This window comes from Nanorana parkeri, unplaced genomic scaffold, assembly GCF_000935625.1.
Source record: "Nanorana parkeri isolate BGI_ZX_2015 unplaced genomic scaffold, ASM93562v1 scaffold33, whole genome shotgun sequence".
Lineage (NCBI taxonomy): Eukaryota > Metazoa > Chordata > Amphibia > Anura > Dicroglossidae > Nanorana > Nanorana parkeri.
In genome coordinates this window covers 1,075,960-1,088,838 of record NW_017306301.1, presented here as the reverse complement: position 1 = coordinate 1,088,838, position 12,879 = coordinate 1,075,960, and the positions used below count along the sequence as shown (strand labels likewise).

The 12,879-nt window shown below is 39.8% G+C and overlaps 1 protein-coding gene across 1 annotated transcript in view; it reads left to right on the top strand.

Moving 5' to 3' along the window:
• Positions 1 to 12,879, top strand: part of NCKAP1L (NCK associated protein 1 like) — a 162,220-nt gene that overhangs the window by 127,471 nt on the left and 21,870 nt on the right. Inside the window, exons 28-29 of the mRNA XM_018568674.1 lie at positions 1,172 to 1,288; positions 3,954 to 4,063. Of these exons, the coding sequence (XP_018424176.1) occupies positions 1,172 to 1,288; positions 3,954 to 4,063 (227 nt within the window). The remainder of the gene's footprint in view (positions 1 to 1,171; positions 1,289 to 3,953; positions 4,064 to 12,879) is intronic.

The following is a 12,879-nucleotide window of genomic DNA, read 5'->3' as shown; positions in this document are numbered from 1 at the left end:
CCTATGTTAAACTGGCAACACATGTTACAAACTGTACAATCTTTGTTCAAATTCCTTTAGATTTACCAAAACTATGTAATATGAGATATCTGTAAAAAATAAGTCAAGGCAACTGGCCTTGCAGTATTTTTCTTGAAGACGTTTCACTGGTCATCCAACCAGCTTTCTCAATTCAGAATGACTTGTACAAAAAGTACGAAACGTCTTCAAGAAAAATACAGCAAGTCCAGTTGCCTTGACTTATTTCTTTACAGATATGCCATGACCTGGATGAATGAGAACCTTCAGAGACGTATGTAATATGAGGGACTACCTAAATGTCAATTCAATTTGAATTCAATAACACTGGCTCTTGTCCATAGTTGGTTACATCTAAAGGGGAGTGTACAATCCATCTATAATCCGAATAAAAAAAAAAAATTTTATAATCATTGGTAGATGTAAACAATACCAGAAAGAGTGCAACCAGAGATTTCGAATTAAAGTTTTGTAACTGTAATTTAAAAAAAATGTTGTATCAGCCCACTTTTCATCTTGTGATTTCTCCTGTTAAGCAAATTATGATGTACAAATTGCTGTCAAAGCCATGGCTTCATTTGCTGAGTCATATAAAGGTGTAGGGTATATTATCCACAGTGTCTGATATTCTGTTTAAGCTGCTGAGGCTATAAATAGTAAATAATGATTCCCAGACTGTCGTAACGAAATAGCAATAACTTACATAATGGCAGAATCCACAGATAGGCATCTCAGTAGAAGACATAACTGAAGATCTTGATGAGGTTATACTCAGGATAGAATATACACTGTGATCAGTTCTGTAGGTCCTAATGGATATCTTAAGTATGCAGGGAGATGCCAGTACATGCTTTCAGGAGGATGGCTTCTTGGCTTCTAACTATAGTAGGGACAGTAATAAACGCAGGGTTTGAACTGCAAGGGCAGAGAAGGAACAAACTAGCTAAACCAGCAATCTCAGATGATGAAGAGCATAACACATAACTATGTGGGACATTTCTTCTTTCATAATTTGGATTACTGTATTGCAATCTGTGAAATACCAGAGAAGTAGTAGAATTAGTTTGTTGTTTCAAATGTCCCTTTAAGTACAGATATTCTGTTGATGAGATGCCCTGCTCTGTTGTTTACACGCATTACTGTTCTTTCACAGAAAGTTCTTCTTTTGATGAAGAGTACAAAGTGGCCTGTCTGTTGCAGGTGTATCTAGCAATATCTCTTCCTCTGTTGGCTTCTGATCCCATGTCGTTCTACAACATTGAAAATGATGGTAAGAAAGACTTTAAGTACACAATGACAATAGGACGGCTTTCTCTTTTTTATGCTTAACGACAGTATGCCATACGTCTTTAACCAGCACAGCAGAAATAACCTCTGGGCAGCACCCATTATGGCTGTAAATCAAGTCACCCTTGTACAGAGACAATATGAGTGGCTCCAGAGGCGTAACTAGAACCTTCAGGGCCCCGGTGCAAGAAACCATGAAGGCCCCCCCAACCCCACGGCACTGCATGGTTAACAGGAAGGCTGCCGAGGTCCCCAGCAAGCGTGGGACCTCAGGCAGCCGCTTGTTTAAAATTTTAGTGCCGGTGTTCTGTCGAGAACGCCGACCCAGTATCTGCGTTTACGTACAGACGTGATTAACGAGGAAACCGGCATTTATTTACAAAGTATTAATTTGTAATTGTTAATTATGACCATTAATGATATGCCGTCCATTGCAGGAAATGATGGATGGAATATTATTATCGGTCACAATTAATGATTTAAACAAAATACTTTGTGAATAAATCCCGGTTTCCTCGATAATATTGGTCTGTGTGTAAGCGCAGATGCTGAGATCGGCGTTCTCAACAGAACACCGGTATCTGCGTTTAGTATCGGGGCATTTTCACGAGTATGAATACTTGTGAAAATGCCCAGTATTGGCAGTGATGTATCCCTACTTAAAAATATAATGCATTGCTGGGACTTGTAGTCCTACATAGTTGGTGCTATTCTGCATTGCTGTATAATCATCATACAGCAATGCAGATTACCACCAGCTGTGCTGGACTACAAGTCCCAGCAACACACACACACACACTCTTTCTCTCTCTCTCTCTCTCTCTCTCCCTCTCTTCCCAGCACCCGCTCCCACTCCAAACTTACCTTACCTCTCCTGCAGGCCCATGGCCCTCTTCCTCGTCTCCGTGGCCATGGGGCGGAGCTAAGAGGAGACGTACCTCTTAGCTCCGCCCCTAAGAGGCGGGACCAGCAAATTCTCCAAGATCAGTGACAGCCTCTCTCCAGCCCTTTTGCACAGCTGCCCGTACATGCTGCGGGTGGCTGTGCGACAGGGAAGGAGCGGAACGATCGCGGGGGGGCCTCTACTTCCTTGCTGGCCCCCCCCCCAAGTGGCGGAACGCCAGGGCCCGGTCTCAATTGCGACCCTGGTAGTTCCGCCAGTGAGTGGCTCTGTACCATTGTATTTCTGTAATTGGTCATAGACAGACCAATCATAGCAATTACAGATGTAAACAGGGTAGTTTACATCTGTGAGGCCTCCCCTTCCTCTTACAATAGAAGAAGAGGAGAAAAGAGGAGCATATGAATGAATGAGTCATTCATTCATTTCAATTAGGGTAGAGGTCATCGCAGCAACTGCAAGTACATTTTAACGCTTTGCCCCTTCCCCTGATCTCCGAACTAACCCTTTACCTCCCTCATCCTGCACATCTGCACACCTCCCACTGTGTATGACTAGTATGCACTGTAGCTAGTGCACGATTACCATGTTCTATGTTTTAACCAGCTCAATACCAAAATGTTTCTTAGTTTACAAAAATTATTGTGTACTTTCCAAACATGGGTAATTTCAAAAGTGTCTGCAGTGTCCTGTTTTTTTTTTTTTAACAGAAAGTAAGGGAAACAGGTTTTATTCAAAATTGTGGGCCTTTTACCTCTATATAGTAAAACATAAAAAGGCCCGTGATTATTATACCACCAAAAGAAAACTCAGGAGTGGATATCTTCTCACTCTTTGCCCTTGTCACTAGACATGTAAGTGGCGGAAAAATTCGATCCGGTTCGGATATTTTGTTATTTCGTAATTCGGATTTGAAATCCAAATTTTGTTAGTTTCGGATGAATTTACCAATATTCGTTGCGAATACCACAGAAAACCATATACAGATATTAATACTAAAGCTGAATCTCCTAGACCCAAATGGCATTCGGTATCTGAACTTACGAATTGCATTTGGGAGCTCCCGAATGCCATTCGGATCTGGGAACCATATACATATATTACTAAAGCTGAGGCTCCCAGACCCGAATAGCATTCGGGAGGTCCTGAGTGCAATTTGGTAATTCGGATCCGAATGCCATTCAGGTCTAGGAGCTTCAGCTTTAGTATTGTATATATTGTATATAGCTCCCATGATGCCATAACGAAAATTTGTGTTCCCCAGACCCATTCGGATGCATTAAACCAAAAAACACATCTGATTGGCCAGAAGAGTCACATGTCTGATTCAGTTTAGTTTTTGAACGAAATCCGGACAGGATCCGAAATTCGGAAATGAATATCCAGATTCGGACACATTGGGATGCATTGAGATTAGGAGATTTGGATGTGTGCGAATGTCCGAATTTCATTATGAAACAAATTGCACATGTCTACTTGTCATCACACAGGAAGTGAGAGGAATTGTGTCCAACTATTAGTTACAATAGGTAATGTAAAAAAAAAATAACAATCACAGGCCATTGTGATATTTACTGTATGTGTATACATTTAAAAAAAGAAAGATCAATTTAGATAAAATAAGTAATATATCTCAGTAAACTGATCCTTTAAAGTTTGGTATGCTAATGTTTTTTCTTTACCATGAAAGCCCAGAGGAATATATGTTGGCTAAACTTATATTCAGCACATGTGTCTACTTTTTTAGGGTACAATAACAACAGCCACTGCCTGGCCAAAGCAATCATTCAGGTGTCTGCTGCATTCTTCACCATCTATCATAAGAACATAGAGACCCACCTCAAAGAGTTCTTGCTGGTAAGCAGATATCAAGGTATTTTATAAATATCACAATTTAGTTTATTCTACTATTTACAAGGTATATGTATAGGGTTTTTTTCCACTGAAAGAGGAGTACTTATGCATAGCAAAGCACTGGAAGCTTGCTTTGCATCATGGATACTGAGGCTTCTTTTCCTGGTGCAGGTCTATCAGCTATGTTATGCTTAAAGAGGAACTTTATCCACCAATGTAATGTCTCCAAAAACAGTCACTTTTAAGGCATGACAACTGTCAGGGTTGTTAGTGTACTTATCTAAGCTCTCAGCTGAACTTTTAAGCCCTCAAATGGCTGGTGTCATATCTGATCATTTTCAACCGCAATCCAAATAGAGGCTAAGATGGCACCTTACTTGGCTGTAAAAGACACAAAGTTGTAGTTCCGCTTTAACACAAGAGTGGGCACTCAAACTCATGGTGTATGATGGTCTCCACAGTGTAGGACAATGGGACACTCAGAACTTTCTTTTATATAAAGAGGCACAGTTTTTCCTAATATGTGTCTATGTAATCTGACCTTTTACTGTAAAATAACAATCTTGCATCATATATTTCCTTTAAGCAGACCCTTAATGATTTTATGGTTAGTTTCCATTTGGATGCAATAGTAGCAATCCCAAGGTGTGTATATATGTGTCTTTATTTTTCCACTATAATGACTGGGAGCTTCAAACCCGAGGACACTTTTTATGGAAGTGCTAACTGTGACATTAGTGCTTTGGTGTGCTTGCTTTCATCTATCTATTGGTCAGTCAGTTAAGGCCTGAACCCAATTGTGGTCAAATAGAGAGATGTTTATGTGTGTGTGTGTGTGTGTGTGTGTGTTGGGGGGTGGGGGTTGAAAGCCTTAACTTGCTAATTAGTATTTGCATAATAGAACTCTCTAAGTTTTGGTACTGTTACCCGAACAGTACCAAAACTTAGTTTATTAAGGTATATTGAAGTAACCAAGATTTTAATTTATAACTTTAGAATCACTATAGGTACATGTAACAATGAGGATAACAATTTACAGGCATGCATTGGGGTTGATTTATTAAAGGCAAATAGGCTGTTCATTTTGCATGGGAAGTTTCACCTTAGTTTAGTAAATGTGGGGAAGCTCTGCTGACTTCCATCATCCAATCACTTGCAAGCAAAAATACTGTTTTTTTTTATTTTCCTTGCTCATGATTGGGTATTATTCTTTGCAAAGTGAAATTTCACCACATTCACCAAGGAAAACTTCCCCTTCAAAGTTCAAATTCCCTTACAATGTTATCAGCCTATTTGCCTTTAGTAAATTAACCCCAGTGATTCTCCATGGAAAATATCATTATGGCCTTTGAGAATAATTGTGAACTTCTATGGAAATTTAGACATCAGGCAAGCCCTCCGCCTTAATATATAAATGTAACTTGGCAGTGTTCTTCTGTACTAGATTTACATATTCACCACATTTACTGTACCTGTTTACACATGGTTATACAACAACAAAATCTTTAAAAAAAGTAACAAAAAAAGTCCAGAACCTTCTAATTTGCATTGCTCACGTCTAAGCAACTTTCATAGGTTTGTTACCTTTCAGCAACCTTACTTATATTAATACCGTCTAGCTTCATGGACAAATTTGCACTGTCCTTCACTATATACCCTTTAATACTTTTATCGTCTCATTTACAAGACATCACTTTTTTTTTTGCATCCTGTCGTGACACCTGTAAATAATGTTTAAATTGAATAGAAAGCAATTAAAAGATGTAAGTAAAATGGACTATAACTAATTGCACAAAATTGGATTCCTGTACTGTATCTGAGAAAGAGATCAGAATGTAATTAATAGAGCTAGGAAAAAACCATGAAGCAATGCTACCTCGCTTTGTGAAAATTCCACTGATTAGAAAATGGCAGCTTTCTAAGATAAAACAGCAGTACATCAGCAAACGATGAATGCGAATGGCGTAAATGCTTTAAGTGAAATGTTAAATGAAAGGCTGGGACTGTTGCAGGCACTTCTATAAACAATTGCACACGAGGTAGACTAAATCAGGCAGAATAACATAGACCTACAAGTAAGGACAGCATTTCCACATTACACACGTCAACGCATACATATGTTATTATAGGAAATGCATTCCCATAAAAAATGCTGTCCAGGCTTTGCATCCCAGGTATGGTTACCCTGGATTTACATCACAATTAATCTATTATAAATATTAACTATGCTTAGTGTTAACATAATTAGTGTAGACAGATGAGGAAGTAAACTTCTGCTAGGCCTATAATTTGGGCCTTCAGCCTGCAAGATGGATTGGAGAGCAGTGGTGGTGTCGATGCTCATGTTCTATTTTAATACTACTTGTCAAATTTTCTCAGCGCGGCATAATTATCCATACTCTATATATTATCTGACACATTGTATTAATATTTAAAATTCTGCAGGCAGAGATAGAGAACACACCAGTTATTACCCGCTGTAAAATTAGAAGCCATTTCTTGTGGAACAAGAGTAAAATAAAGAACTGACAAGAAACTAACAAGTTTTCCATTGGAGTTTATTAAGGAAAAGCCAGAAGTCAATTTATCACCTATGTTTTTATTAACATTTATTTTACAAATAACAATATTTGCAACTAGTCACTTTGCTTTTTAAAGGTATATCTACTTTGATGTATACTGGTTCTAATGGGCAAATCCTCATTAAGTGATATAAAAAATATCTTCATGGACAACTGATACCCTGAAAGGACTTGTGAACTTGTCCTTTAATAAATTCCACTTCCATATCTCCCAAGAGCAGCTTAATGTGTTAAATACTTACCTTCCGCTCTGTTACAGATATCTCTATTGTGAGGTCCTGCTGGGTGTCACACAGCCGTTCTTCTTAAAAGGTCCATGTTGGGTCCTCTACATAGCGTGCATGCACACTGGAGCCCCCTTAGTTCCTATACGTGACCCATATTCCAGCCATCCTCCAAAATACAGCCTTTCTATAGGAACAAATGGGGCCACCACAGTGCTTCACTGTTGAAGGACAAGTTTAAGCTCTGCTGCTCTTACTGTTATTCTCACTTCCATACTATCCAGCTGTGAAAGAACACCTCTATATCTCCTATATCTAAGTTTGGAGACTTACAGGGTTATTCACAAAAGGGTGACGGGTTTGGAGAAGGCAGGAGAAGCGAACAATCTAGGACAACATAGCTGATTTGGAAAATTTCTCCAATTCAGCTCACTTTCCAGTTAAGCTATGTTGTCCTAGATTGTTCACTTCTCCTGCCTTCTCCAAACTCTCCAAACTCTTCACCTTTTTGTGAATAACCCTGTTAGACTTAATTTTGGGAGAGCAGAGATTTGCTGCAACTCAGGAGTAAATAACATGAATGATAACATGACCTCTCTGTTGTGGTATGTGAGGCTTCTAAAGCATACATCTGTGACCAATACCAAACTGGACAACATCTGTAAGGATTATAGCATGCAAGTTGACTGGAAACTCAAATTAAATATTTGAAAGTGTTATTTGTTGCATACTCAAATGCCCAAACACATAGAGCTATGCAGTTAGCCTCCCATGAACTCCTATTACATACATATAGGTATAACCAAAATTAAACCCCCTAAACAATTTGGATTTTTGAGCAGGGAGAAACAAATGGCTTCCCTTCTGGCCTGGTTGATGCGAGACCAGCGGCACTGTGTGAGTATACATACATCAGGTATTTCCCTGACTGATCCAGTGTCTATTATTGAATCATTTGCGGAATACTATTGTACCTTTCACTCTTCTAGAGCTATGTATTCCACTGCGGAATTAATTACCTACCTTCATCAAATATCTTTTCCTGAATTATCGCCCCAAGCCCGATCTCCCTAACCAAGATGGAGAACACTAGTGGAATCAGCTTTCCCTATGTGTAAACATACTTAGTTTAGTGAAAATTTCCCTATTTAATTTGATAAAATATGGTCTGGTTGGCTAGCCTAAAAAAAAAATATCAAACCTTAATTTTATATACATTATGTGAATGTCTGCAAATTGATCTGTATGCTATTGTGATACTGTGCATCTCTAGCTTACTTTATGAAAAGTCCCCTAATGTACACTATTGTAAAGTGCTGATTTACATGATTGTATAACCATTGCTCTGTACTTGTGAAGTCAGAGATCTAATAAAGTGACCTGTTTTTAAAAAAAAATCCCTTTATAAATCCTTTAAATCTAGCAGTCTTCTGGTCGGTCATGTAAAATTCCAGGGTCCTGCACGGACTTGGCATGGCAGCATGGTTCTTTGCAGTATTGTAGTGTGAACCCAAGCTTATGTAAATGATGCACTTCCAAGGGGGTAGCCATGACAGCCAGGGTTCAAAGGAAGTGGGTTGAATGATGATGGCCGCCATTCCACCTGGATGAGGACCAGCGGCCAATGTCAGGGTGAACTTTTTGTGGGGGATAGAGTCAGAGAGAAAGTAAGTATTGCAGTAAAGGCTGCATTCTTTATTTTTTAAAATTCAAGACAATTATATTGAAAAACATTTGGCAACTGTAGCTCTGCTATTTGCTCCTTATGATATCCTATCAAGTATATAGTGATAAGTGATGTGCAAAACCTCCCAAGTAAGCTTATCCTCCATCCATACGAGGTAGTGAATTATGTAATTGACAGTTGAAAAGACCAATACACAGTCCTTAAGTTTCTAAGGTTACGTGGCCTGGACTTCTCCAGCAATCTGTTGCAATCTCAGTTGCAAGGAGTGAAATGTTTACAACCACATGGCACCCTGCAGCTCTACTAATCCCAAACAGTGTAAATAAGGGAAATCCCCCTCCACCTGGCCATTGTATTCTGATAGCGACAGGTGTGCTTCTGTCAGGATACCCAAACAGTGATAGCAGCTGATTGTTAAACAGAAGGGTACCAATGGAGCCAAACACTGCTTGAATTTCAACTAAATCAGCAGTACTTGGCCACAATTTGAGAAGCATATAGCTAGTTTTAGATAGTTATTGCACCCTAGGCTGTTGTAACAATCTTATAGTAGCATTTGTCTAAATTTCTTTCCCTACATTTCATCTCCTAAAACTTTTTCCTTGTTCATCTATGAATATTAATAAAAACCTGCTTCCATACAGTATGTATGTGTTTAGATATATAATCTTTCAATTTAGGGTTACCAGTCAACAGAGCTGAATGATTTGTGTTTTACTGATTTAATTTTTATTATGGAATCACATATCAAAAACAATAATTCATGTAGTTAGAGCATATCACGGATTAAAATAGTCTGACCAGTTGTGGTTACTGGTGATATTGATAGACTGTTCTTCTCTGAAGGTGCTAATAAGACTCCAGAGAGTTGGACCTCTACTGCTATAGGAGGCTTTGTTCTGTCTCTGGTGCTCTCACTTGATGGGTGTTTTTGAAGACATCCCCTCAAGCTATAAAATATCTCTTATATTACAAATAGTACATTCATGGCATTGGAAGAGATTATTGCCCAACATAAAATAACTATAAAGTATTTAGGTCTTCTAATATATTAAATTATCCTTTTGGTTTCATTCACATTCAGCAGGTGTCTGGGTTAAAGTTAGTTGTACTTATTCTGAAACATTATTCTATCATTAAATACATTTGTGCAATTTAAGTAACCCTGATTTCTGCACATTATCCAATGGCCTTTATGTAGTTTGGCATTCATGTAAACTCTTGTATCCTCCAGTGACCCAGGCTACATACAGTATAGTAATTATAAAATAAAACTATAGGTTGTATTAAACTTTGGAGCAAGATAAGGAAGCATGCAATAAGAGCATGGTGTTTGATTGCAATTATTGGCATAAATATAATGTGGCATATTGCAGCAATAATACAATATACAAGAATGTTAAACACAGGGCCATATGTTTGCACTTGTCCAATCAGCATGAAGGGAAAATGTATCTAGCTGTAGTTACAGAAACAGATAGTAACATATATAAACAGATATTAGTTACAGATATAAACTCCATGGGCCCACCAGCAATGCTATCAGAAGGCAGAAGGTGGATGGGGTTTCTACTTCCCAGCACACCTTGAAAATGGGGGTGTAGCAAACAAAGCAATTTTAGTGAATCTCCATTTCGGGGCCGCACAGGGTCCCCTACATCAGGCTTAAAGTCTGATGCAGGGGACCCTGTGCGGCCCCGAAAGCGCTTGACTCTACTTTGAGTGACTTCTGACAAATAAGAAAATGGAGATTCACTAAAATGTACTTGTTTGTCATGCTGGAGTGCTGGTGACATATCTTTACAAGAAACTCTGCTTGATGCGGCGCCATCCGCAGTCATTGCGAGCACCCACTTTTGCCTATGGAAATTCTGGTAAGGTGTGCTACAGGACTTTGGACATTAGCAAACAAAGCAGACACAAGATGGTTGATTTACTAGAGGCAAATGTTGCTTTTGCAAGGCAATTTGCACATTGCAGAGGACGTTTTCCCTTAGTTTAATTAATGAGATGAAGCTTTGTTCACTTTCATGCCCAATCATGCGCAAAACAAAAATGCAATTTTTTAAAAAACATTTGTATTCAAATGATTGGGTAGTCTTTGCAAAGTGAAATTTCACTACATTTGCCAAACTATGGGAAACTCCCCCTGCAAAGTTGTCAGGAAAATTGAGCATGCAGCTATGCCAAAAGATCTAAAACACATCTGCTAATAGGTTGCTATGGATTATTGCACTTTTAACATTGCGCTTTGGTTTGTTAAATTGTTCATATTCACCTATGGAATCAGGATGGATACCTGTATGTGAACATATCATATAAGAAAGTTATTCATAACATTATTTATATTTTTTATATTTCCTATTCCACTGTAAAAGAGCTGAAATACTTACCTTTCCTGAAAAAATTTTTTTGGCCCATGCTTACTTAAGTGTTGCACACATACCCAAATCTAGAATTGACTTAAAGTGATATTAAAGTCAAAAGGATTTTAAAGTGGACCTTTACCCCTTTTCACTAAAAATCACAGCATCATGCAGCTCTGCATGCCAATTTTAAATAATCTTCATTAGTTAAACAAACTTAATTTACATACAAATAGAGTTAATCCACTTTCTGGTCCAGTTCTGGCACAAATGATCTATGTTCCAAAGCAGTGGCATCACTAGGAGGGTGCAGCCCGCACCCGGGTGACACCATTGGAGGGCTGACACCAAAATGACTGACAGCCCGACCGAGAGCCTGACAGTTGCTTGAGAGAGGAGGGGACCTGGCGGCATACCTTATCCTGCCGGGTGAATATTCCCTCCTCTCTCTGCCGGCGTCCATTACCAAGGTGGCAGCCAGCAGGTAACAGTGTGCGATGAAGTTGCGCATGCACGATGACATCACACGCAGTGGCCAATGCGGGGTGTCACCCGTTAACCACTTCAGGTGACACCCTGCCTCGGGATGCCCCTGTGCAAAAGCATTGCATTTCTCATCTGTAAAGGCATTTCTTCCCTTGACATGATGTACATGGTCACATGTCCTAGTCACATGTTTAGTCACATGTGCCAGAGTTTCAGGAAGTAAATGGAGAGCTAGTAATCTGCCCTTAGTTAACATGGCCACTGCCAGAAGACAGGGAAAGAAAAGAGAAATAATGTATGCAAATAATACAAAACCGGCAATTATCTATATATATAATCTGTTTGTAGATTGTCATTACTAAGCATTTCTAAAGGTGTGTTTGTTGGTATTTTAAAGATATGGGTAAAGGTCCTCTTTAAGCTATTTCAAATAGTGACAAAAATAAGTACAATGGATGCTGCTCCTTGATGTCTAAAAGTTTTAGTTCCTGCAGAATCCACTGGTCCCCTGATCACTGGTCCTGACTTCCTGTTTTGGAGTGCCTCCTTTCTCAAGCAGAGTGCTATGCAGTCACCCTTGTGTGTACTAGTAAGCTATATGTGTCTCCACAAACACACAGACACAGCACATCAAGCTACTCTCCTCCCTCTGCCCCCCTCTCCTCCCTCCTCCCTTCTTCAAGCTAGTAGATGAACAGGTCCTGGAGTCTGATCTGTCCTATTGTGATCTGGTACTGGACAGGAAGTTCAGGGATGCTGAACTGAGATTGTAAGGGCTAGTTCACACCAGCCCCAGTGCGTTCCGGCCCGATTCGGTGCTGGAATGCACTGGATCGCATCCCTGGCGGCTCACTGCATCTGGGCCGGGAGGGAACGTGGCGGTGCATTGAAGTCAATGGCAGCCACACCTCCTGACCGCAGTGTGATCACCTGCACCAGAATATATGGCACATCAATGCCTGCGTTCCGGTCTGGTGCAGTCAGAAAAAATAGTGCATGAAGTATTTTTGATGACTGCACTGGACTGTAACACAGGCATTAATGTGCCACGAGTTTCCGGGGGTGGGCAATCGCACTGGGGCCAGGGGGCGTGGCTGTGGTGCCATTGACTTCAATGCACCGCCACGCCCCCTCCCGCCCCAGAATGCAGTGAGTCAGCCAGGCTGAGATCCGGTGCGGGCCGGAACGCACTGGGGCTGGTGTGAACTAGCCCTAAGTGTTTGGGCAAAAATGTAAAGCAATGCTTTGCTGGGCAATGTATATTAGTTTCATCTGGATTCTTTATTGAAAAAAGTTTGAGAGTTTAATACTATTTTAACCTCCCCTTCAGCAAAAATGATTAGGCCCACTGACGTTTGGTCACATGACAGTCACAGGATGGAGCACAGAGCAGCATTTTCTTCAGTAACAGTATATTAATCCTTCCATCATGCATTAGCTTTAGATTGGTAAAAATCCGTGTATAGGGCCACTT